The 26,402-nt window shown below is 54.7% G+C and overlaps 1 protein-coding gene across 1 annotated transcript; it reads left to right on the top strand.

The window, feature by feature from the left end:
• The first annotated feature begins 1,473 nt into the window (after positions 1 to 1,473).
• Positions 1,474 to 26,402, top strand: MPZL3 (myelin protein zero like 3). The gene is made up of 6 exons (XM_081098080.1): positions 1,474 to 1,595; positions 13,357 to 13,523; positions 18,942 to 19,152; positions 22,426 to 22,591; positions 24,164 to 24,224; positions 25,585 to 26,402. The coding sequence occupies exons 1-6, from the start codon at positions 1,529 to 1,531 to the stop codon at positions 25,609 to 25,611; spliced, it is 699 nt and encodes a 232-aa protein (XP_080954206.1). The 5' UTR covers positions 1,474 to 1,528; the 3' UTR covers positions 25,612 to 26,402.

Raw genomic sequence — 26,402 nt, 5'->3', positions numbered from 1 at the left:
CTTCTTAAAGGTGAAAACCACCAGTTTTCACGCAGTGGTTCTCAACCTTGGCTGCACGTTAGAATCACCTGGGAATCTTTTTAAAATCCTGATTTCTGGGCCTCATCCTCCGGAAATTCTGTTTCTTTGTTACTAATGTTGTGGCCCCACCCCATAACAAAGAAACGGAATTTCCGGAGGATGAGGCCCAGAAATCAGGATTTTAAAAAGATTCCCAGGTGATTCTAACGTGCAGCCAAGGTTGAGAACCACTGTATTAGAGGAATGAGAGTTGAAAAATGGAAAGTTATGACATCTCCCCAAAAGCTGAACAGAGTTCAGTTCCCCTCTTGCTTTCATTCAATATCCTGAGATGCCAGGTTGACTAGTGATGAAAGCAGGTACCGTCTATTTCTTTTTCAGAAGAACGTGAGGCCATCTCTTTACTTCATGGCAAGCTCTGTGAAAACCTTACCTCTTCATTGTCCCAGAGAAGGGACAAACATCAGTGTCTTCCTGCCCCCTCATGCTGTAATGGTTTAATCCAGTGGTTCTCAACCTTCCTAATGCCGCGACCCTTTCATACAGTTCCTCATGTTGTGGTGACCCCCAATTTCATTGTTACAAATTGAACATAATTAAAGCATAGTGATTCATCACAAAAACAATATGTAATTATATATGTGTTTTCTGATGGTCATAGGCGACCCCTGTGAAAGGGTCGTTCAACCCCCAAAGGATCGACCCACAGGTTGAGAACTGCTGTCACTGCACCGTCAACAGCACTTTAATAAACACCAATTCAAGCAGGTGCTGACTTGGTGACCTAGCAGCTCCACCTAAAGGCGCTGTCACCGCGCAGGCCCAGCACATCGGTTCTGATCCGATCCCAGGTTATCTCTGAGCTGTCACAGAAGTCTGTCCTGGGGCACTCAGATGGGCACTCTGATGGACTTCAGATGGGCACTCAGATGGGCATTCGGATGGGCACTCGGATGGCCACTCAGATGGGCACTCAGATGGGCACTCTGATGGGCACTCAAATGGGCACTCTGATGGGCACTCAGATGGGCATTCGGATGGGCACTCAGATGGGCATTCGGATGGGCACTCTGATGGGCACTCAGATGGGCATTCGGATGGGCACTCAGATGGGCACTCAGATGGGCACTCTGATGGGCACTCAGATGGGAATTCGGATGGGCACTCTGATGGGCACTCAGATGGGCATTCGGATGGGCACTCAGATGGGCACTCTGATGGGCACACAGATGGGACAAGCGGCGGGAGTGGAAGGTCCTGGGAAACAGCCGAGGGAGGGAGTCCCCAGGCCCGGCCCGCGGTTCCAGGCAGCAGAGAACCACCCGCCGCGTGGGGGGTCGTGCGCAGGTGCGGCGCGGTCCGGGGAGAGCCCTTCCCGCCTCTCGGAACCGCCATCTCACGCGTTTCCGCCGCCACCTGCGCTGCGCCACTTCCGGTGTCACCTGCGCTGTCACGGGCGGTAAACAAGGTGCGCCGCGCGGGAGTCGGGAGACGGGAGACGGTCGGGATGCAGCCTCGGGGAGCCGCTCCAGGCCGCGTCCCGCTCGTGCTGCTGGGCGTCCTGCTCCTCCGGGGTGAGCCGGGGGAGGGTGGGGGGAGCTGGGGGGAGGGGACTGGGGGGGCGGGGGGCGACCTCTCCTTCGGGGTGAGCGCGGGGCGGGGGGCGACCTCTCCTTCGGGGTGAGCGCGGGGCGGGGGCGCGCGGGGGCGTCCTCTCCTTGGGGTGAGCGCGCCGAGCTGGGGGCGGGCGGGGGTCGGGTTCCCCGAGAGGGTCTCGGGGCAGGAATGAAGGGGGCGTGGGGGGATGCTCTCTCCCTGCGATCACCACCCCCTTCGGCTGGTCCGCACCTTGGGGAGCCCGGGACTGACCCGCTGGCCGGGCCGCGTGGGTTCGGGGAGGCCCCGGTTAGGGCACACCGCGGTCTGGTACGGGTTTCGGGGGCTCGGCTAGGCTGCGGGTTTGCGGGCTCTGTTAGGATGAGGCAGGGGCAGTCCTAGTGTTCAGGAGCTTGTCCCAGGATTTTGGGGAAGAAAAACATGACTTGGTAACTTTATTTTTGGGAGGTGATTATCAGAGCCTAGGAAACAAAACTTTTATTAGTTACAGGAAAGACGCGCTGTGATTTGGTTTTGGAGCAGAGGCGCATTTTGTTGAAAAAGATTTAGCATTTTAATAGCACATTTTTCTAAATACAAGAAAGGGCAGATCGATTCTGTTAGAAGTTTAATGTATTAACTGATATCAGAAGTACAGTATCCACACTGTGACTTATTCTCAAAATTTGGGTAAGTTTTGCTTTCATGCAGTTCCCAAATTGCAGAAATTTCAATCCAGCTTAATTGTCTAATTTTACGTTGCAACTATTTGAAAATATGTATGTGTGTATCTTTCTGGGAAGTCCTGTTACTAGAGCTAGCAGAAGAGTGACTCATTACCATGGTAACACACCCCTATGGGTCATGGGAACTTCTGAAGGGGACCTTTAGCATGAAGACTTAAGGTGCGCTAAATCTCAGCACGGAAGGCGGGGAAGCTTTTATTTGTTTGATGAGTAATATTCCTGCTGCCAGCACACTCCCTGACCCTCCCAGCTGCTGCTGTCATTACAAGCGACCAGTTTTTCAGCTAAATTATTTTGCAACAGAATACTTAGGTTGACCTGTCACTCCTCATAATCCCAGACCCCTCCCACAGGAAGGTTCAAATATTGTCACACTGAGGAAAAAAAATAGTAGAGATGGTGGGTGGGCTCTTAAACTTGATGCCATTTCACGTGTAGTCTGCATCAAATCTGGCAGACCAAATAATTCAAACATTAAAAGTTGATTTTATGATCTGTGTACTTTATGAATTGATTTATCTTTTGCCTTTTAAATATAAGTTGTTTTTAAAAAATATATATATTTTTATTGATTTCAGAGAGGAAGGGAGAGAGAGAGAGAGAGAGAGAGAGAAACATCAATGATGAGAGAGAATCACTGACCGGCTGCCACCTGCATGCCCCACACTGGGGATCACGCCCACAACCTGGAGATGTGCCCTGACCAGGAATCGAACCATGACCTCCTGTTTCATAGGTGGATGCTCAACCGCTGCCAGCTGGGTTATAAGTAACTTTTTTTTTAGATATAATTCACATGCCATACAATTTGTCCATTTAAAGTGTACAATTTGGTGGCTTTTAGTATACTCACAGAGTCGTACAGTCATTAGCACAGTCAATTTGGCATCATTTTCATCACCCCGGAGAGAAATCCCACATCCATGAACAGTCACTCCCGTTCCTCCCTTCCCCTCGCTCCTGGCATACGTCAGTCTACTTTCTATTGCTATGGATTTTCATTTCTGGACACTTCAGGTAAATGAAATCCTGTCATACGTGGATTTGTGAGTGTAGGCGTGTGTGACTAGCTTCCTTCAATGAGCGTGTTTTCAAGGTTCAGCCTTTAAAAACAACCCTTTGAATCTGTCAGGTGACACCTTTGTTTCATACCATGTTTGTCTTCACTCTTCGAAGACAGGACCCATTGATTGATTAGCGTGCTTGAATTCTCCCTAAGTCATAACGTGGTCCCGCTGCATCAGTTGTCTGAGTACTATAAACTGATTAGGCACCTCAGGTTCTTATACTTATCTCTTTTTCATTTATTTATTTTTTTTACAGAGAGGAAGGGAGAGGGATAGAGAGTTAGAAACATCGATCAGCTGCCTCCTGCACACTCCCCTCTGGGTATGTGCCCACAACCAAGGTACATGCCCTTGACCGGAATCGAACCTGGGACCCTTGAGTCCGCAGGCCGACGCTCTATCCACTGAACCACACCGGTTAGTCTTTTTCATTTAAATGGGCAGTTTTATGAATCAAAGGCTGACAAATTTATATTTTGGAAAACTGGGAGTACAAAATTGGGAGTTTGGTCATTTAAAAAATTTCTTCCATGTCTAAAATTACTTACGTTTGAGAGAGAGAGAGACATCAATTTGTTGTTCCATGTGTTTATGCATTCGTTGGTTGATTTTTGTATGTTCCCTGAATGGGATTGAACCTGCAACCTCGGTGTATGGGGACAACGCTCCTACCAACTGAGGTACCTGGCCAGGACAGAATTAAATCTAAAAGAAGCATGAAAGTTACTTAGAGATTGGGAATGAGGAAGACTCCAGACACACAGAAGAACACAAACAAGACATGGAAGCATTAAATAACTCGCCAAGCAGATTTTCTGAAACATACTTTTACTGGGTTAACTCAGAGCACAAATGTGGTCAGACATCCCTGTGATCAGGAGGGTGATAGACTGGGGTCTGCTGCCACTGGCTCTCGGAGCCGGGTATGCACATGTCGTCCTAACAGCCTTCGGAGACTTCACCCTTGTAGCTTGAAATTAGCCATGTGGAATATTTTATCACAAATTGTCAAACCCTACATATTTGAATTTTTAATTTTTTTTTTATGGATTTCAGAAAGGAAGGGCGAGGGAGGGTGAGAGAAACATCAATGGTGAGAGAGTATCATTGATCGGCTGCCTCCGGCACGCCCCTCACTGGGACCTAGCCTGCAACCCGGCATGTGCCTGACTGGGAATCGAACCGGGACCTCCTGGCTCATAGGTCAACACTCAACTACCGAGCCATGCTGGCCGGGCTTGGATTTTTTTTCCTGTAGCTGTTTACCAGCACACCTCTGGATGGAGTGATTGTTTTAATCCGGTCTGGTCCTGCCCCCACCTCCCAGGCTGGGGTAGGGTCAGTTGCTAGTTACACCTCATTTGCTCCGCTCACCTGGTCCATTCACTTCCCCGCTCTGCTCTCTCCTCCCTGGAAGGCTGACCCTTCAGAGCACCAGCTGGGCTCTCTGCCATTGGCTTCCACGTAGGTCTAGTCACTGGGTGGCACTGGCAGGAGGTTGGAGGGCAGGAGGGGAAAGACATCAGGGTGTTTCTGCCCTGCTCGCTCCTTGCCGTGGTGCCCTGGCCTGTGTGGCCGAGGCCCGCCATGGCTGCAGCCCCTAGTAGGTGGCCGTAACGCCATCTCTACCCGGCTCTGGTAACATTGTCTTCCTTTGTTCCTTCAGGCTTGGGTGGCCAAGGGCTGTGCCTTTGTCGGCTTCCTTGACTCTTTGAAAAGTCCCTTTGAAAAGTGGCCCATATGCGTTTCAAAATCTCAGCGTTCATGCCTTCTGTGTCCTGCCTGGGCCCTGTCCGCCCGAGGCATCTTCCCCAGGGGCTACAGGGGAAGGGTGGGCATCCAGAGCAAGTCTGTGTATTGTTAGGAAAGGAGAGGAGGGGAAAGGATCGAACTCGCAATCAAGTTCATTCCATTCCACTTGTGCTGCGGGGTGGTATTCAGGGGCATGCCCAGCCACACGTGGGCACCCAGCGGCCAGTCGTGGCTAGCGATACAGGTTGGGGAATCATTAGCCAGTTGGCAGTTGTTGCATCTATAAAAGTGGGCAGGATTATCCAGGAAAGTGTGTTGTATGAAGAACCCTGGGCTCAGGGTGGAGCTCTAAGGAACACCAGCATTAAGGGGTGGGCAGGAAAGGAAGAGCCTTCGAAAGAGGTTTTATAAAAACGATCAGAGATGGGGAAGTGTGTGTGTGTGTGTGTGTGTGTTTGTGTGTGTGTGTGTAACACAATCAGTGTGGAGAGTTGGTTGGAGGGAGACTAAAGAGATTCTGGTTGTAACTCTAACCCATATTCTTTGCTCTAAACCAAGGTTGGCAACCTTTTGTAAAGGACCAGAGAGTAAATATTTTAGGCTTTGTGGCCTCTTGCAGTTAACTGCTCAGCTCTGCTGGAGTTAGTACAGCAGTGAGCCAGTGTGATGTATTTTTGGGGATGTTGTGGGCTGACTTGGCCCGTGAGCCATAGTTTGCTGACCCTGCCCTCAACCAGCTACCCGTTTGACATTATCCCTTACATACATCCAAGGCACCTTAAGCTTCTCCAACATAAAACTCGTTTTCTTTCCTTCCAAGCTTGGTACTTTTCTAGTCTTCCCTGAGTGCGTCAGGAATGGCAATCCCAAGTCAGCAACCTGAGAGCGTCCTTGACACCTCTCTCTCTCTAGCATCCACATCGGATCTGTCACCAGTTCTGGCTGATGTTACCTCGAAGGTATCGTCTTCCCTGTCCCCTCCATGCCCATGGCCGCCAACGTAGTTCCGGTTCCCTGATCCTCACTGGACTATCGCAGTGGCCTCCTAAGTCATCTTCTCTTTCCTCTTGGCTCCTCCTCATTGTCTTCCCTAGAGCATTCTTACAAATGCAGACCTTGTCATGTCTCTTATCGCTCATTTCCCATGGCTTCCCCTTACTCTAAGAATAAGGACTCAATTTCTAAGGTCCTACATGATCTGGTTCCTGCTTACCTCCTAGCCTCATCTCATCTCATCTCATCTCATCTCATCTCATCTCATCTCATCTCATCTCATCTCATCTCTGTCTCTCCTCTTCCCGCCCCCCCCCCCCCCGCCCCGCCCTTTGGGTTAAGGCCATACTGCCTGCATCTCAGTTCCCTCATGCTGTGCCTTCTGCCTGGAACACCCTCCCTCTCTCACTTTCTTGCCCTTCAGGGCTCATCTCAAAAGTAGCCTTTTCAGGGCTGCCTGCTTAGCCGCTCCCTGCTCCCTACCACACAGGTGGGTTTTCATAGCCACTCTCCTGTCTTTCTTCATAGCACTTACTGACGTTTGTCATTATGATTTGATTAATGTATTGAATTTCTGTATTTTAAGTTCCAAACCTGGGTGTGTATTTATTTTGCTCACATTTAATTTCTTGCTGAGAAAGTGGCACAAAACAGATGCTCAATGAATATATGTTTGAAGGTTGAGCGAGTGAATGAGAGAATTTGTCCTGGGAGCTTGGGATAGAGAAGGTCAAGTAGTCACTGCTGCGAGACAGCCAGTAAAATCGGGAGAGAAAATTCCTGGTGTTTTGCAGTTGTCAGACCGGGTGCCCTTTGCCAGAAGTGGTAGGGGAGTCCGGCTTGGGCTTTCGGGGTCCGGAAGGGGATGGGATGGGAGGAAAGGGCGATGGCGGGTGTCGACCCGGGCTTAGGAAGGAAAGAGAGCAGTAGTTGATAAGGATAGTATTACAGGGCAAGGAAAGGTTATTGTTGTTTTGTTCGTTGTTATTTATTCGTTCGCTTGTGTTTCAAGGTGAGAGACTGTGCTTAGAGGCCGAGGGAGGGAGAGCCTGTGCCGAAGGGAGGCTGGAGGCGGTGGAGAGGGCTTCCTGCTGGAGCAGGGCTACGAGGGAGACGCAGGGCCGCGCAGAGGAGCTGGCTTTGCAGAGGAAAAAGGGGTGGGAAGCAAGGATGGATGCACATGTGGGGAGGTGAGCGGCTGGGCCCTTTGTATGGCCTTCAGTTTCCTGAAGACGAGGAGACATTGTCTTCTGAGAGGAGGGATTTATGGGCACAGGGGGTGAGAGAGAAGGCAGTTTGAAGAGTCAGACAGAGGAGCTGGCCAGGGCTGGTTAGAGGGCCCCCGGCTTCATCCAGGGCTCCGCTGGGGATGGATCCAGGAGTTCCTGCGGTGACTGTCTCTGCAGTGGTGGGAGTTCCTCCGTCTGCACACCAGCCACAGGCCCAGGAGCGCACCAGCCACAGGCCCAGGAGCGCACCAGCCACAGGCCCAGGAGCGCAGGGGTTGGGAATGTTGGAAACACTGTAAACGGTGTTTCTCCCCAGAAGAAACTGTCCTTTGAAACAGGATAGCCAGCGGTGTATGCCCTCGAGGAGCACTGTGTACTCGGTGCAGTGAGAACATTCAGAAATGCGGGGAGCTGCCTCCGGGCCTTCGGGTGGGCGTCAGAGGGGGCTGCTGCTCGACTGGGTCGGGAAGGTCTGTGACCTTGGTGTGATGGGGCGCCCAGGCAGCACTCATAGGGGTGGGGAGATCCTTCCGGACAAAGGCAAGGCACACGGTGTGAACGGAGAACAGTACGTGCAGGAAATGGCAGGACGTTCAGGGCCCGGGAAAGGGGATGGGTGGGGGTGGGGGGAGGGGCGGTGGAGAAGCAAAGGTTTGGGTCAGGGCGTCGCTATTTGGATTTTATGCTACAGCCCGACAGAGAATTCTTGGAGGGTTTTGAATGTCTGTGACGTTTATTTTAATGATAATAACCTCCATGGAAAGCTTCTGTTTCAGGTGCTGTGTTGCGCGTTTTGTGGGTATTATTTGATCTCATTGCCTCCTCCCCGCGATCCAGTGAAGCAGGTCTTGTTATTCCCATTTGCCAACAGAGGAAACGGGCTTGAGCAGATCAGGTGACTGTGATCCAGGTCTTACAGCTAGAAAGTGTCTGGGCTAGAAATCGCAGCCCCGATCTGTCTAATTCTAAACCCACACGTTAAAATGCTACATTTATGCTTCAGGAGGAAGGACTGGGGTCCGGGAGAGCGTAGTTTACCCATCCATTCCCACCTGCTTCTTGAGTGATGCAAGGGGGCTCAAGAGCGAGGTCCCGGAGAGAGCTGGGCGGAGGGATGGAGGCCTTCCAGGCAGCACTGCACCGCAGAGGTATCAACGGCAGAGAGGACTCTGGGCGAACCAGAAGTCACTGTCATCCTCACGGTCATCCTCACTGTCATCCTCACTGTCATCGTGGGCGGGTCAGGTCTTAGCAGAGTTGTGAGCAGCCCTGGTGTCCTCCTTCCAGAGGAATGTGAACGGACTGGATTGTCTGGAGAGGAGCAGGAAAAAGGGCTTGAGGCAGCGGAAGGGCAGGCCTGGCTGGGGCCGCCTGTCTGGGAGCGTGGGCAGGACTGAGGCGGCAGCTATGAGGAGGCTCTGATGGAGCTGGCGCACGCGCTCTCGGTGGGTTGGGCTTCTCGGGCTGTACGTGTCTTAACCCATGTATTCCTCCCGAGCTGCTGGGAGACGTGCTGTGACCATCCCCACAGAGCGAGGGACTGAAGCAGGAAAGTAACTTGCTAAGGCACAGGGCCGGCGAGCCATGGGCCGGGGTGCGCCCCGGCTGCTGCCTGGGGAGCTTGGCTTTGGGGTCGTGTGCGGCTGCTGCCTTCAGCCTCCTGCCCTGTGAGCCCAGAGCCTGGGCCGTTGCCTAGAGAAGGAGCAAGACACAGCCCCAGCGGCTTGCTTTCCTCAAAGCCGGCGCCCAGCCCACGTGGGGACAGTGGGAGACAGAGTCCCGCTCACTGTCCCCGAGGCGGAGGGAGTGGTCAGAAGAAGGGCCCCCTCTTGTGGGGGTGGAGCTTCAGAGCTGGATATGGGAGGTGGTTTTGGAAAGAGTAAGTCTCTAGAGAATTTAAAAATGATATCTTATTTTTACTTTAAAAATATATATTTTTATTGATGTCAGAGAGGAAGAGAGAGGGAGAGGGAAAGAAACGTCAATGATGAGAGAGAACAATCCATCAGCTGCCTCCTGCACGCCCCCTCCTGGGGATCGAGCCCACAACCTGGCATGTGTCCTGACCGAGAATCAAACTGTGGCTTCTGGTTCATCAGACACATCAGTTAGTTGCCTCCCCCATTTGCCCCAATGGGGGCTGGGGAACCTGCAACTGAGGTACCTGAGGAATCGAACCCATGACCCTTTGGTCTGCAGGCTGACACTCTAACCACTGGGCAACTGGTCAGGGTTTTTATTTTTACACTAGGGGCCCAGTGCACGAATTTGTGCACCTTGAAAGGAACTGTGGGCCGTGGTGGGCACAGGGGCAGGTCTTGACTCATCCTCTGTGTCCCGCCTGGCCCCTCCTGCCGTGGCCCCGGTCCCCTGTCTGCTGGCACCCCCATTGCTGCCACTCCCATGTGCTAATGGCGGCGGCCCCGCTCACACCCACTGACAGTGCGGAGCGATTGGGGCTGGTACCAGCAGCAGGTCCGAGTGGGGCCGGCAGTCAGTGGGTGTGAGTGGCAGCTGCTGCCCCGATCACCCCTCAGGAGCAGGGGAGGTAGAGGAGCCCTCAGAGACAATCTGGGCCAGCAGCCGCTGCTTCCACCTGCTGACAGCACCAAGCGATCGGGACTGGCGCTGGGTGCCAGCAGTGGGTGCGAGTGGCAGCTCCGGCACCGACTGCGGGTGCGAGCAGGGCCGGCTGCGGGTGTAAGCGGGGCCATCACTGGCAGTGGGTGCAAGAGGTGGCTGTCAGTCCTGATTGCCCCTCAGGAGCAGGGGGAGGTGAGAAGCCCTGAGGAGCGATCGGGGCCGGCACCAGGTGCTGGCAGCGGGTGCGAGCAGTGGCTCTGGCACCAGCAGCGGGTGTGAGTGGGGCCGGCAGTGGGTGCGAGTGGGGCTGGTGCTGGCAGCAGGTGTGAGTGTTGGGCAGGACTGTAGCATGTGGGAGCAAATAATTTTCAGTAACCACCAGAGGCTTGCCCCAGTGACAGCGACCGGCGCCCCGCCTTGGTCTGGCGCCCCCACTCACCTGCTCCACCATCCCGTCCCAGCTGATGCCCACCACTCTGCTGCCTGCTGCTGACGCCCGCCATATTCCATGCGCACCCCCTGGTGGTCATTACACATCATAGCGACCAGTTGTTTGGTGGTTCTGCTGTTCGGTCTATTTGCATATTAGGGTTTTATATACGGTAGGTCCTTGGGTTACGTCAGAGATCCGTTCCTATGGTGCGATGTAATGTGATTTTCGCCGTAAGTCGGAACCCACCTACATAAGCACCTACGTCACTCACATGGAGCACATACACAGCGGTAATGAAGTGAAACAGTAAAAAAAACTTTAAAAGAAAGATAATTCCTGACCTTTACTTGTGGTAAATCTACACTAATAAAAGAGAAAAATGGTAATTGGCGTACGGTGATACCTTTTTCATTGGCTAATCAGGGCTATATGCAAATTAACTGCCAACTAAGATTGGCAGTTAACTGCCAACTAAGATTGGCAGTTAACTGCCAACTAAGATTGGCAGTTAACTGCCAACAAGATGGCGGCTAATTTGCATATGTAGGCACAATGCAGGGAGGCGAAAGGGAAAGCAGGAAGAAGCCCCCTGCCACTGACAGTGATCGGAAACCCAGGGGGGAGCTAAGAGCTGGGGGGCAGGGCAAAGGCGGCCCTGGGGCCGCCTTTGCCCTGCCCCCCAGCCATGATCGGAGAATCAGGCGCCTTTGCCACCCTGGCCAGTGATAGCAGGAAGTAGGGGTGGAGCCAGCGATGGGAGCTGGGCACGGTCGAAGCTGGCAGTCCCAGGAGCTAGGGGTCCCTTGCCTGGGCCTAAAGCGAAGCCCATGATCGCGGCGCCCCCCACTGCCACTGCAGGTCCCTGCTGCCCGGGCCGGACACCTCGGCCAGAGGCGGTAGGCCTGGGCAGGGGCGGAGCCTGCAACCGCGGGGAGCTGGGGGTCCCCTGCCCAGGCCTGACACCTCTGCCAGAGGCCTCAGGCCTGGTCAAGGGGCCGATCCGGTGATTGGTGATCGGAGGGTGATGAGGGTCAACTCCTCTGGCTGAGGCATCAGGCCTGGGTGGGGGGCGGAGCCGGGGATTGGGGGGATATGATGGTCCCCTTGCCCAGGCCTGAAGCGTGGGTCAGAGGCGTCAGGCTTGGGCGGGGGGTGGAGCAAGCGATCAGAGGGAGATGGGAGTCCCCTGCCCAGGCATGATTCCTGGGCCAGAGGCCTCAGGCCTGGGCGGGGGCCAGAGCCAGTGATCGGGGGGAGATGCGGGTCCCCTGTCCAAGCCTGACACCTCTGGCGGAGGCGTCAGGCCTGGGCAAGGGGCCGATCAGGTGATCGGAGGGTGATGGGGGTCAACGCCTGAGGGCTCCCAGTATGTGAGAGGGGGCAGGCTGGGCTGAGGGACACTCCCCCTCCCCCACACCCAGTGCACGAATTTCGTGCACCGGGCCCCTAGTAAATAATAAAAAAACAAAGCACATATGTACATACGTTGAAATGATGCAACTTTTTTTTTTTTTTTATAAACTAGTGGCCCAGTGCACAAAATTCTTGCATAGGGTGGGGGGGTGTCCCTCAGCCTGGCCTGCACCCTCTCCAATCTGGGACCCCTCAGGGGATGTCCGACTGCCAGTTTAGGCCCGATCCCTGTGGCAGTAAGACATCCCTCTCGCAATCCAGGACCGCTGGCTCCTAACTGCTCACCTGCCTGCCTGCCTGATCACCCCTAACCACTCTGCTTGTTGGCCTACTCGCCCCCAACTGCCCTTCTTGCCGGCCTGAGTGGCCACTACTGCCCCCCACTGCTGGCTTGCTCACCCCCAACTGCCCCCACCCCCGGCCGGCCTGCTCTCCTCCAATTGTCCTCCCCTTCTGGCCTGATCACCCCTAACCGCCTCTGCCTCGGCCCCGCCACCATGGCTTTGTCTGGAAGGTCTCCTGGTTTAATTAGCATTTACCCTTTTATGAGTTTAGGTGGGAGATGGCGATGTAACCATGAAACGACGTATGTTGAGTCCGACGTAACCCGGGGACTGCCTGTAGATGGATAGATTTTAGAATGCATTAGGTTGTTTTGCTTTCCTCCCCCTGGTTTACTTTTAAGTTTTTCTTTTCTTTAATATATTTTATTGATTTCAGAGAGGAAGAGAAAGGGAGAGAGCTAGAAACATCAATGATGAGAGAGAATCGTTGATTGGCTGCCTCCTGTAGGCCCCCCTCTCGGGATCCAGCCTGCAACCCAAGCTTGTGACCTTGACCAGAGTCAAACCCGGGACCCTTCAGCCTGCAGGCCGACACTCTATCCACTGAGCCAAACCGGCTAGGGCGCCCTGGTTTACTTTTAGTGGACGTGTGAGTCATTAACCAGCCTTAAGACCGAAAAACCAAAACAAAGCTAGATAGAACCTTAGGGCAGTTTTATATGATTTTTTGAAAAACAAACAAAACACACGTACACACACACACACATACACACACACACACACCAAAAAATGAAGTCCTGTTCTTTTTTCCTATTCGCACTGCCGGTGGTTGAGGCAGTGCAGCTGCAGGTTGCAGCCACGCTGTCCGGGGGGAAGTCCCTCAGACCTCAATAGCGACACGTTCCTGGAGGAGTGTGGGCGTGGGTGGTGGTGCCGCTTGGCCTGCTGTGGGCTGACCCACTTGTTCGCACCAGTCCAGCCACGCATCAGTGTTTGGGAAAACCCACTTTTACAGTTTCACCCAGCATTCCTCCTACGACTTCGTATTGTAAAACGACAAAAACACTGCCCGTGATGGATGCGGATGTCCACGCCTGGCCCCCCGGGCTGGTACGGGGAGGTGTTCGCTGCGATGGTGTTTATGAGAGCCTGGAAAACGATAAGTAGCGCGTTTCTATTGTCCAGTCATCGGTATATTCCAAATGAACACATTTCCAATGTCTGGCTTGCTTTGATCAGGTGTTCACACGGTCCTCACCTTGGAGATTAAAGTGGATGCGCATGTCCGGGGTTACGTCGGAGAGAAGATCAGGTTGAAATGCATTTTCAAGTCGACGTCGTCTGTCACTGACAAGCTCACCATAGACTGGACCTACCGGGCCCCCAGCAGCAGCCGCACAGAGTCAGTAAGTGTGTGGCAAACAGCTGTCCTCGCGTCTCCTGTGCTCTGCAGCCGGGGACCCTTTCACCCCGAGCCCGGGCGCCCCTCCGCCGTCCGTCTCAGACTGGAGGTTGTGCGTCACCTGCCCGACCGTCACTGGGTCACGTGAGGCTGTTCATTCTTCGCTGCAAGAGTTGCAAATAAGGGACAGGAAAAAGCTCGTCCGAAGCTCAGAGGACGTGGCTGGACGTGCTCCCTCCTGGTGGTTTCTGGTGGCCTGGCTTCGCAGCTTCGTGTTCAGGGTCCGTGTGCTCAGTGGTCCTGCAGGACCGGTGGGAGGAAGGTCCTCTGGGTCCCAGCGCAGGCATCCCTCTCTCGCAGCTCACTTCCTGCCGTCCAGGTGGCCTCAGTGGGCGTGTCTGCTCCGGCCCTGTGCTCTGTGGACCCGCTGGCCGCGCCCGTAGTGTAAACCTCAGCACTGATTTAGGTGGCTCCTTTGATGACTGACAGATGCTGTCGGTGACAGATGGTCTGTTAATAGTAGAAGCAGTATCCTTGTGTCACATGTAGACTGCATTTATGGTTCAGATCCCATGTAGAGGTCTAGTTAAAAAGCCCTTTCTCTTGCCCTGGCTGGTTTGGCTCCATGGATAGAGGGTCGGCCCTTGGACTGAAGGGTCCCAGGTTCGATTCCGGTCTAGGGCACGTACCTCGGTTAAAGACTCCTCCTAGCCTGGGCCCTAGTCGGGACATGTGCAGGAGGCAACCAGTCGACGTGGCTCTCTCACAACGATGTTATTCTCTGTCTTTTCCTCTCTTTTCCACTCTCTATAAAAGATCAATGGAAAAATACCCTCGGGTGAGAATTAACAACAACAAACAAACAAAACCCCCTTGTTATGTTTCCAGCAGCACCCTCAGCTCAGGGTAGCTGCGGTCAGGAATGTGAATGTCAGCTGTGTACAGGACCGTGGTATTGGAAGTCCCTTTAATCTGCTTCCCTGTTTCCTTCATGGGAAGACTTTCCGATGGATTTTAACGTGTCGCTTGCATTTTGTGTTAGGAGTCCTTGCTGAATGCCAGGGGGCTGGGGTGGGGCAGGCGGCTGTGGTGAAGGACACCAGGCTGTATTCGTGGTCCTTTTTCCTTTAGACTGAACATAGTTCACTTTGTTTTGAGTGGTTGGAAACCGGGGCTGGCCTGTTTCGCTCTGCCCCCGCGGCCAAAAGTAGGACAGGAGAAGCAAGGGGATTTTCTTGGGTCAGATACAGACAGCAAGGGTTTTTGCGTGGCGCTTCCTGTGAGCTGGGCAGGAAGCCCGTTCACCGCTTGGAGTTCCTGGGCCTTTAAAGGCACATGAAGTGATGCCGCAGTTCCGTCCTGGCGGGCTGACCGGGATTACACCTCAATGAACTTGGAGTTCGAGGTCACATCCATCTCCCAGTGCACAGCAGGCCTTGTTTGGTCAGTAAGGAGGTTCAGACCCTTGCTTTTATGTTGATGCTGATCATCAGCAGTAGGTATTCTTTTTCTTTTTTAATCCTCACCCAAGGATATTTTTCCAGAAAGTGTAAGAGAGAGGGAAGGACAGAGAGAAACGTTGAAACGCATTGATTGGTTGCCCCCTGCATGTGCTCTGATCAGGGCCTGGGCTGGGGAGGAGCCTGCAACCGAGATTCGTGACGTTGACTGGAATAGAACCCGGGACCCTTTGATCCGCAGGCCGACACTCTATCCACTGAGTCACACGGGCCAGGGCAGCAGTAGGCATTCTCTATGTCCCTTTGTGGAACACAGCACACATGTTGTTATTTATTAATGCCTGTGTTTCCCACCAGACTTCAGACTCCATGAGAGCAGGGCCTGTGCTTCTGTGGCTCCCATTATCTCCTTTGGCATAGCACACAGTAGGTGTACGGTACGTAGTTGTTGGATGAATGCATGAACAGGGAACCCATAAGTGATTCAGCATCTTCTTTGGGAAGTTGCTCTTCACAATTGGGCAGTTCCGAAGTGGGGAGGTGCCAAGTAAGCAGAGGAAGGGGACAGCCAGACTCCCGCCTGAGACGATCGTGCGGTGTCTCAGGACCTGCCGGGCCACCAGCAGGTGTACGTAGGTGCTTTGCTGGGAAGCATCCAGTCACCCTCCTGAGGCAGCGGTGTTGTAATTCAGCACACGCCTTACTTCCCTCTGCCCTTGGCCACAAGTAGGACTGAGTGCTGATCATGCATCGGCCGGACGTTTGTTAATTGCCAAGATAGGTAACTTGAGAGAGGCTTTGTTATATCATACCCTCCTGGTGATTTTGAAAATATACAAAAGTCCCCCTTTTTCACTTACTGGCCATGTGCCTTTGATAACTTACTTAGTTTTTTGTTCTGGGCCTTGTTTCCCTTTCTATAAATTTGGAAGAATTATACTTGCCCCAAATGTAGTTGTTATGAGGCTCAAAGGGGCAAATGCATAGGAGTCATTTGTAAACCCTACAGTGTTAGACGAAGGCTAGAGGCTTGGTGCACGAATTTCTGCACGGGTGGGGCCCAGCCTGCCCACCCAGATCCGGCAGATGGGGCTGGGCCAGCAGCGGGGAGGGGTCGCGGGCGGTTGGCCGGCCCCACCCCCTGGTCCAACTCCCAGTCAAGGGGATAATTTGCATATTAGCCTTTTATTATATAGGACTAGAGGCCCGGTGCACAAAAATTTGTGCCCTCGGGGGGGAGGGGGTCCCCTCAGCCCGGCCTGTGCCCTCTCGCAGTCTGGGACCCCTCGGGAGATAACGCCCTGCTGGCTTAGGCCTGCTCCCAGGTGGCAGAGGGCAGGCCCAATCCCTAGGTGCAGCCCCTGGTCGGGCTCAGAGGAGGGCCTATTGGGGAGTTGGGGCGCCGCCCCCCTGCATTGCACAGAACAGGGCGGATCGGGAGGTTGCAATGTCACCCTCAGTCACGCTCAGCGTAGGGCCGATTAGGGGGTTGGGGCACCGCCCGCTGTCACACTCAAGGCAGGGTCGATGGGGAGGTTGCGGCACCACCCCCTGTCATGCACAGAGCAGGGCCAATCAAGGGGTTGGGGCACTGCCCCCTGTCACTCACAGAGCAGGGCCCATCAGGGGGGTGGGGCTCCGTACCCTGTCACGCACAGAGCAGGGCCCATCAGGGGGTTGGGGAGCTCCCCCCTGTCACGCACAGAGCAGGGCCGATCAGGGGGTTGAGGAGCTCCCCCCTGTCACTCACAGAGTAGGGCCGATAGGGGAGTTGGGGCACCGCCCCCTGTCACACACAAAGCAGGGCGGATCAGGGGGTTGGGGCACCGCCCTCTATCACACACAGAGCAGTGCGGATCAGGGAGTTGGGGCGCCGCTACTGTCACACTCAGGGCAGGGCCGATGGGGAGGTTATGACTCTACCCTGTCACACAGCAGGGCCCGTGGCGGGGGTGTGGGGTGGGGTTGGGGCGCTGCCCTCTATCACCCACAGAGCAGGGCCGATCAGGGGGTTGGGGCGCTGCACCCTGTCACAGAGCCGCAGGGCGATCAGGGGGTTTGGGCGCTGCCCCCGTCACACTGATCCTGGTGCTGGGAGGCATATGACCCTTTTACTATATAGGATAGAGGCCTGGTGCACGGGTGGGGCTGCCTGGTTTGCCCTGAAGGGTGTCCTGGATCAGGGTGGGGGTCCCCACTGGGGTACCTGGCCAGCCTGGGTGAGGGGATGATGGCTGTTTGCAGCTGGTCACACACCCTTCACGGTGGGGGTCCCCACTGGGGTGCCTGGCCAGCCTGGATGAGGGGATGATGGCTGTTTGCAGCTGGTCACACACCCTTCAGGGTGGGGGTCCCCACTGGGGTGCCTGGCCAGTCTGGGTGAGGGGCTGAGGCCTATTTTCAGGCTGGCAGGTGACTGAAGCTCCCAACTGCTCCTTTTTTTCTTTTTTTTTATTCTGGGCCAGCTCTAGCTCTGGCTCCAGCTCTGAGGCCTCTGCTGCTGAAAGCAGGTATCTGGTTTGTTTGGGTTCTATAATCGAAACACTGTATCAACTCCAGCTCTGAGACCCCGGCTGGCTGAAAGCAGGTTTCTGGGGTTTTGTTTAGCTTCTATATTTGTAACAATGTTTCAAACTGCAAGCTCAGAGGCCGGAAAGGCAGGCGGGGAACGTTGGAGTCCTCCGTCACTGAAGCAAGCAAGCCTCATGTTCACTTCAAGCTGCCTGGCTGCCGGCCGCCATCTTGGCTGGCAGTTAATTTGCATATCTCGCTGATTAGCCAATGGGAAGGGTAGCGAACGTACGGCTAATTACCATGTTTCTCTTTTTTTAAAAAATATATTTTATTGATTTTATACAGAGAGAAAGGGAGAGGGATAGAGAATTAGAAACATCGATGAGAGAGAAACATCGATCAGCTGCCTCTTGCACTCCCCCTACTGGGGATGTGCCCGCAACCAAGGTACATGCCCTTGGCCGGAATCGAACCTGGGACCCTTGAGTCTGCAGGCAGACACTCTATCCACTGAGCCAAACCGGTTAGGGCCATGTTTCTCTTTTATTAGATAGGATTAGATCAGCCGTGGGCAAACTACGGCCCGGGGGCCGAATCCGGCCCGTTTGAAATGAATAAAACTAAAAAAAAAAAAAGACCGTACTCTTTTATGTAATGATGTTTACTTTGAATTTATATTAGTTCACACAAACACTCCATCCATGCTTTTGTTCCGGCCCTCCGGTCCAGTTTAAGAACCCATTGTGGCCCTCGAGTCAAAAAGTTTGCCCACCCCTGGATTAGATGCTACTTTGGAAAAGGGTTTCTCAACTTTGGCACTGCTGCCATTCTGAGCTGGAGGACATTTTGTGGTGGAGGCTCTTCTATGCATCATAGGATTTTATTTTATTTTTGTTTTTAAATCTATCTTTTTATTGATGTCATAGAGGAAGGGAGAGGGAGAAAGAGATAGAAACATCCATGATGAGAGAGAATCTTTGATCGGCTGCCTCCTGCACACCCACACTGGGGATTGAGCCTGCAATTCAGGTATGTGTCCTGACTGGGAATTGAACTGTGACCTTCTGGTTCATAGGTGGACGCTCAATCACTGAGCCACGCCGGCCAGATTCTGCCCTCCATCCACTGGATGGCAGCAGCACTCCCCCCCCGTTGTGACAAACAAAACTGTCTCCAGACATTGCCCGGTGTCCCCTTTTGAGAGCTCCTGCTTCAGGACTTGAGGTAGACATAGACGAGGCTCCCGGGTGCAGGGGAAGTCTTCCGTCGGGCCTGCCTTCTGTTTCCTTGGCCCTCTTTGAACATACAGGATGGAGGCAAACCAAGTATAAAACAGTGCTCAACGGAGAAGACCCCCGACACACCTGTATTTTACTTGAGACCTCTAAGCTTTCCATTGTCATAGTGTTTTTCAAATTAACTGTTTCTCTCCTGTGCTGCTTTCTTAGATTTTCCACTACCAGTCCTTCCAGTACCCCAGCACCGCAGGCACGTTTCGCGACCGGATCTCCTGGGTCGGAGACGTGTACAAAGGGGACGCGTCCATAAGCATAAGTAATCCCACCACCAGGGACAACGGGACCTTCAGCTGTGCCGTGAAGAACCCCCCAGACGTGCACCATAACATTCCCACGACGGAGCTCACAGTCACAGAGAGGGGTGAGCCTCCTCCAGCCCCTGAGGGGTTCACAGTCAGAGAGAGGGGTGCGCCCACCACCCTGAGGGCTGGGGCTGCGCTCTGGGGAGAGGCCGTGACAGTGGAGCCCCCTGTCTTAAGCCAGTTGAGTTGTCCATCAGGATGCACTCTTTAATCTTTATTCTGCAAACTGACGTTTTTTCTTTTTCCTTCTTTTGTGAATCCTCACCCGAGGATATGTTCCCATTGACTTTTAGAGAGAGTGGGAGGGAAGGAGGGAGAGACAGAGAAAGAGAAAGAGAGACATTGATGTGAGAGAGACGCATCAGAGAGACGCATCGATTGGTTGCCTCCCCCAGGCGCCCTGACTGGGGCCAGGAATCGAGCCTGCAGCCGAGGCATGAACCCTTGACCAGAATCGAACCCGGGACTTTGCAGTCCGTGGGCCGATGCTGTATCCACTGAGCCAGACCGCCTAGGGCCAAACTGAAGTCTTTCTTCAGATATTGTCATAGTTTCTCCATTTCTCTTTGTTGTTTTAGACTTCAGGTGACCAGGGGTCTTGTGGACAATGTGTGACAAATCCTTGAGTAAACGGAGGATGGTTATCTCTGTGAAGTAGCAGTCATCTGATTTCCCTAATGTGTTCTCGCCCTCAGTGATGACACATGTGCTTGCCTGGGTCCTGAAGAGGCCCCCCCGCCCCGTGGTGAAGGGTCCCCCTGCCCTGTGGTGGAGGGTCCCCCGGCCCCGTGGTGGATGGCCCCCCTGCCCCGTGGTGGAGGGTCCCCCGCCCCGTGGTGAAGGGTCCCCCTGTCCCGTGTTGGAGGGTCCCCCGCCCCGTGATGAAGGGTCCCCCTGCCCTGTGGTGGAGGGTCCCCCTGCCCCATGGTGGATGGGCCCCCTGCCCCGTGGTGGAGGGTCCCCCGCCCCGTGGTGAAGGGTCCCCCTGTCCCGTGTTGGAGGGTCCCCCGCCCCGTGGTGAAGGGTCCCCCTGCCCCGTGGTGGAGGGTCCCCCTGCCCCGTGGTGGAGGGTCCCCCCGCCCCGTGGTGGAGGGTCCCCCTGCCCCGTGGTGAAGGGTCCCCCGCCCCGTGGTGGAGGGTCCCCCCGCCCCGTGGTGAAGGCCCCCCGCCCCGTGGTGAAGGGCCCCCCGCCCCGTGGTGAAGGCCCCCCCGCCCCGTGGTGAAGTGTCCCCCCCGCCCCGTGGTGAAGGCCCCCCCGCCCCGTGGTGAAGTGTCCCCCGCCCCGTGGTGAAGGGCCCCCCGCCCCGTGGTGAAGGCCCCCCGCCCCGTGGTGAAGGGTCCCCCCCGCCCCGTGGTGAAGGGTCCCCCCCGCCCCGTGGTGAAGGCCCCCCCGCCCCGTGGTGAAGGGTCACCCCCCGCCCCGTGGTGAAGGCCCCCCCGCCCCGTGGTGAAGGGTCCCCCGCCCCGTGGTGGAGGGCCCCCGCCCCGTGGTGAAGGGTCCCCGCCCCGTGGTGAAGGGCCCCCCGCCCCGTGGTGAAGGCCCCCCGCCCCGTGGTGAAGGCCTCCCCGCCCCGTGGTGAAGGCCCCCCCGCCCCGTGGTGAAGGCCCCCCGCCCCGTGGTGGAGGGCCCCCCGCCCCGTGGTGAAGGCCCCCCGCCCCGTGGTGAAGGGCCCCCCGCCCCGTGGTGAAGGCCCCCCGCCCCGTGGTGAAGGCCCCCCCGCCCCGTGGTGAAGGGTCACCCCCCGCCCCGTGGTGAAGGCCCCCCCGCCCCGTGGTGAAGGCCCCCCGCCCCGTGGTGGAGGGCCCCCCGCCCCGTGGTGAAGGCCCCCCGCCCCGTGGTGAAGGGCCCCCCGCCCCGTGGTGAAGGCCCCCCGCCCCGTGGTGAAGGCCCTCCCGCCCCGTGGTGAAGGCCCTCCCGCCCCGTGGTGAAGGGCCCCCCGCCCCGTGGTGAAGGGCCCCCCGCCCCGTGGTGAAGGGCCCCCCGCCCCGTGGTGGAGGGTCCCCCGCCCCGTGGTGAAGGCCCCCCGCCCCGTGGTGAAGGCCCCCCGCTCCGTGGTGGAGGCAGCACCTTTGTGCTGTGAAGACCAGCAGTTGCCTTTCGGTGACAGGAGAACAGGCTAAGGACTCCCTTTTTATCTGCCTCTCTTCCTGGGGACGAGTGGCAGCCCAGCCCTCGGTTGAAGTTGAACCGAAGGCGTAGAGATACAGGACTGTGTGATTTTTCTAAAGACAATCACCATACATTTTAAAGACCTGAGCGCCTTCCTCCTGGGGGTGGGAGCAGAAGTGACACAGAGTCTCTGGAAGACAGCTGGCAGTGTGAATCGGGTGTCTTAGCGGTGTGCACTCTTCCATCTAGAATTCTGTTTAAAAAGTTACCTTAAAGAAATAGAGCTCAACATGAAGGTTTATGTACAAGGATGCTCATCATGTCATTCATAACTTCAGAGAATGGGGGTGACTGGAATGTTCAGCACTCGAGGACTGAGTCCGTAAACTACACAGGGCGATAGAATACTACGCAGCCATTAAAAAGGTCTCGCCTGGCGGTGTGGCTCAGCAGCGGAACGTCGACCCAGAAACCAAGAGGTCACCAGTTCGATTCCCGGTCAGGGCACATGCCCCGGTTGTGGGCTCGGTCCCCAGTGCAGGAGGCAGCCGATTGATGATGTTTGTCTCTCTCTCTCTCTCTCTCCCTTCCTCTGTCTCTAAAAGCCACTAAAAAAATATTTTTACAAAAGGTCAGATGTGGAAGGAATCTTTGCTGACATATAAGGTACTTGTGTAGTAAGTAACGGGTTGGGAATGAGACATAAATACGACTCACACTTTTAAAAACATGCACTGTCCTCGCTATTGCAGACGCTAGCCACGTGTCCTAGGAAGAAGATGGAACGGGTAGATGACAAAGCGTTACTCTAGGGCAGTGATGGCGAACCTATGACACATGTGTCAGAGGTGACACGTGAACTCATTTTTTTGGTTGATTTTTCTTTGTTAAATGGCACTTAAATATATAAAATAAATATAAAAAATATAAGTCTTTGTTTCACTATGGTTGCAAATATCAAAACATTTCTCTGTGTGACACGGCCCCAGGGTTAAGTTAGGGTTTTTAAAACGCTGACGCGCGAGCTCGGAAGGTCCGCCGGCACTGGCCCAGGTAGTAGGGTTCCGGGTAAGTTTTTACCCGTTTTGCATGTTTAGTTCTTATCTTTCTGTCTGTTGAATCGATTCCTTTTGTTACGAGAAAAGTGTGGGTGCAAAAGTGAGACCCACCCCCTGTGAAAGGAGCACGGCCGCAGGGCCTCCTCTGCCCGCCCCTCCCGCAGGCTTCGGCACCATGCTGTCCTCCGTGGCTCTCCTCTCCATCCTTGTCTTCGTCCCCTCGGCGGCGGTGGTGGCTCTGCTGCTGGTGAGGATGGTGAGGAAGTCTGCGGGGCTGAGGAAGAGGAGCAAGTCCGGCTACAAGAAGTCGTCCATCGAGGTTTCAGATGAGTAAGTGCAGCCGGAGCCCCGAGCGGTGCACCCTAACCCTCTCAGGTCCCTGCCTTGCGGCCGGTGCCAGGCCCTGCATCCTTACCTTTCTTACTCCCAGCTAAGCTTAGTTCTGCTGGTGAAATGTCCTTTTTTTCCTTTTTATATTTTTTATTGTTGATAGTATTACAGCTCTCTCCTACCTACCCCCCCGCCCCTCCCCCCATTGGGCTATGCATTTAAGTGTGCAAGTCCTTGGGTTGGTCTCTTCTCGCCCGCCCACATTCGGTGTGCCAGTTGTTCCAGGCCTCCTGCTTCGGGTCTCACCTGGTTGGTCAAGTCCGTTTGTTCATTAGGTCCCGCAAGCAGTGCGACCACGTGACGCTGGTCTTCTCGGTTTGGCTTATGGACTCTCCTCTCGAAGAGGCCAGTTCTGGGGAGCAGTACTGGACGGGAGGCTGGAAGTGACACCTGGGGGCAGATCTGGGGAAAGATGGGGGTGACAGCAGGTACGAGCTTCCTGCTCTGGAAATCGGACGATGGGTCCTTTGGTTCTGAAGTTAAATTGTGAAGTAGATGCCTCGTTCCTTCAGAATCAGCAGGATTCCCACAGCCGCCGTGTTCCCGGCCACTTCCCATGCGCTCCGCGTTCCAGCCACAGCCAGCTTCTGTCTTCTCTCAGCAAGCTGCACTCGGGGGCCCGTCTCCCGCCACACCCTCCGCCCTCCCTTGGGTCCCCTCCTCCTTTCCCTCTTTTGCTGGAACACTCTTCCTTCCCTCCAAGACCCAGTGGAAACGTCCCTTCTCTTGAGTTTTCCTGAGTCTCGAGGAGGAGTCACTCCTCTTTGCCCCACAGCAGTTACCTCCGCCCGTTCAAACCCTGGTGGCCTTGCATGAGCGAGAGCGAGCTTCTGCGGCTCAGCAGGCCTCTCACCCAGGAGGCGGGACACTCCCAGCGGCTGTGCTTTAGCGATGGCCTTGTCCCCGCCCAGCACGAGGCCTCAGGCACGCCTGGTGCCCGTACATTTCTACAGGAGTGGCTGTGACCAGCTCCCATTTATTGAGCACTTACTATGTGCCAGGTACTGTGGTATGTGTTTGATGTGTATTTATTTTTTATTTGCTCCTAGCCACTGTGCTTTAAGCATAGAGGTAATATCTGCATTTTATTATTTATTTTTATTTTTTAAAGCCAATAATTTTTTAAAATACATGTTTAAAATTGTTTTCAGAGAGAAAGGGAGAGGGAGAGGGAGAGATAGAAACATCAATGATGAGAGAGAATCATGTGTCAGCTGCCTCCTGAACGCCTCACACTGGGGATGGAGCCCACGACGCAGGCATGAGCCCTGAAGGGGAATCAAACCATGACCTTCTAGTTCATAGGTCGACGCTCAACCCCTGAGCCATGCCGGCCGAGCTAATATCTGCATTTTATAGATGAGGAAACAGTGCCGGAGCTGAAGTCCCCTGCCAGGCACCCTGCCGAAGACGGCAGAGCCGGGTCTGACAGCAGAGCTGTGGACTTCAGTGCCGGCTGTGCCGTGCGGAGCCAGTGATGGTTTCGGGGGTGGGGGGTGTCCTCTTTTGCAGCACTGACCAGGAGGAGGACGACTGCATGGCGAGGCTCTGCGTCCGCTGTGCCGAGTGCTTGGTAAGCCACGCCCTTCTGTGCCCTGTTCCTGGGTCGCTTCTTGGCTCATTTATGGGGACCCTTTGCCTTCGGTGGCCGCAGAGGGTCGTGCCGGTAGGTCCAGAGCATGGTGGCAACCGAGGTCTGTTAGGGTTCAGGGCACTCCCTGAGCTCAAACGGTTGTTTTGTCTTCTGTCTCCTGGGCACAGAGTGGTGGCTTTGGACTGGGGTAGGGACTCCGTGGCGCAGTCTCCGCTGGGTGACAGGGGACCTGCTGATGGAGGGTGTCCTCTGCCCTGCGCTCACTCTAGGAGACTTCGACCGGCTGCATCCAGAGCCCGGAATCAAACTTTTCTGCAGACCCTTGGGTTTTTCCTTCATTATATGGCTTTCATTGCATCTTTTTAAAAAAATATATTTTTATTGATTTCAGAGAGGAAGGGAGAGGGAGAGAGAGATAGAAACACCAATGATGAGAGAGAATCATTGATTGGCTGCCTCCTGCATGCTGCAAAGAGAGTGAGGAGGTGGTTTTGGAGGTTCGGGAAAGGGGAAGGTATGCGCAGTCATCTAGGAGAACAGGAGAATGAATGGCCTGCAGAAGTGTGGTGTGCCGGGGAGCGCCAAACGGCCCGCTTGAGTTCAAAGCAGTGAGTACAAGTTGGAATATAGGCGCTTAGCTTACCAAGAGCCAGGCAGTGTTTAGTGAGTTACAGACATCGTCTCATGCAGTTTTCAGAGCTGTGCTATGTGGTGCCAGTATTTTTATTATCCCCATTTTACAGATGAGGAGACTGAGGCTTAGAGAAGTTAAAGAGTGCGACTCAAGGTCACCCAGCCAGCAAGGGATTGAAACTCAGAGGGAGCCTGACTCCTGGTCTAAACGCCAGGCCACAGCTCTGCACGTTCTGCAGCCTCTGGGCGCCTTCCTATGAGTGCCAAGGTTTTAAAAAGTATTCACCGAGGAAGAGGGAACGCTTAGGGCAGGGGTGGGCAAACTTTTTGACTCGAGGGCCACAATGGGTTCTTAAACTGGACCGGAGGGCCGGAACAAAAGCATGGATGGAGTGTTCGTGTGAACTAATATAAATTCAAAGTAAACATCATTACATAAAAGGGTACGGTCTTTTTTTTTTTTAGTTTTATTCATTTCAAACGGGCCGGATCCGGCCCGCGGGCCGTAGTTTGCCCACGGCTGGCCTAGGGTTTCAAAGCAGAAATTCGCCATGAGACCATGTAGGTGGATTGAGCCAGTGCCACCTCATGTTGATGTTGCCCCAATCTGGGTTCCTTTGGGGGGTCCTAATGTGTGGCCATTGGCTAATTCTGACTCTAATTGTACTTCCCGTACTCACCACAGCCGCTGCTCTTTCCTCTCCAGGACTCGGACTATGAAGACACGTACTGAGGGAAGTTGGCAGAACGTCAGAAGAATCACCGAGTACTGAGAAGTATGCCCCGGCACGGAAGCCCTCGGAGGCGTGGAGCCGCCGGACAGCCGGGACGGAGGGCTCTGGGACCCACCAGTAAAGACTTTAGGAGCCAGTTACTCATTGGCGATTTCTTGTTGTATTTATGAACTGCTCAGAAACTTGCAGAAGAGACTCCTAACGACCCCTTTAGTCACGCATCCTCTAATTGAATGAAGGAACCCTTTTCCTGAGGAGAGAGGGACTTTATTTCGCCGTGCTCTTGATGTATTACACCTTCTCTTCCCATTATTTGAGGGAGAGCCCTACCTGTTAGCCACACTGCCGATGCCAGAGCCTTTTATTTGGAAGGAAATGGAGCTCGGGGTTCCTGATGTGCTGGCGGATGGGAGGCGTTTGGGATAAGCGTTCTCTGGTTTTGCTCCGGGAACATTTCAGCTGTGAGTGAGCACCCGGCCCGCCCCCGCCGCTCAGCGACGCATCGGCAGTTACGTGGGCGACGTGGCGTGGACGGCATCCGTCTCCCTGGTGGTCGGACCAGGAGCCATGCTCTGACCCGGCTCCCCAGCGAAGTAAAGGGACAGGGGGCGAGGCAGAGGGAGGCCTTCCTTTTGTCCTGCCGGGTGCAGTTTGTCATTTCACTCTCTTACCGCTGGCTTCCTTCTTGACTTTTAAGATCCGAGGCAAGAAAGACCCTTCAGCAGATTCTGCGGGACTGTATAGAGTAATTTTACCGGTTATTTACAATGAAATATTCTTTTAACCCGTG

Source organism: Myotis nattereri, assembly GCF_964212035.1.
Source record: "Myotis nattereri genome assembly, chromosome: 9".
Classification (NCBI taxonomy): domain Eukaryota; kingdom Metazoa; phylum Chordata; class Mammalia; order Chiroptera; family Vespertilionidae; genus Myotis; species Myotis nattereri.
Note: the sequence above shows the minus strand (reverse complement) of the source record. Positions and strands in the feature narration are given on the sequence as shown.

Coding starts and splice junctions, on each gene's coding strand:
- MPZL3 (XM_081098080.1), top strand. CDS start 1,529: ATGCAGCCTCGGGGAGCCGCTCCAGGCCGCGTCCCGCTCGTGCTGCTG. Junction 13,524..18,941: donor GCAGCAGCCGCACAGAGTCA/GTAAGTGTGTGG, acceptor CTGCTTTCTTAG/ATTTTCCACTACCAGTCCTT. Junction 24,225..25,584: donor TCCGCTGTGCCGAGTGCTTG/GTAAGCCACGCC, acceptor TTTCCTCTCCAG/GACTCGGACTATGAAGACAC.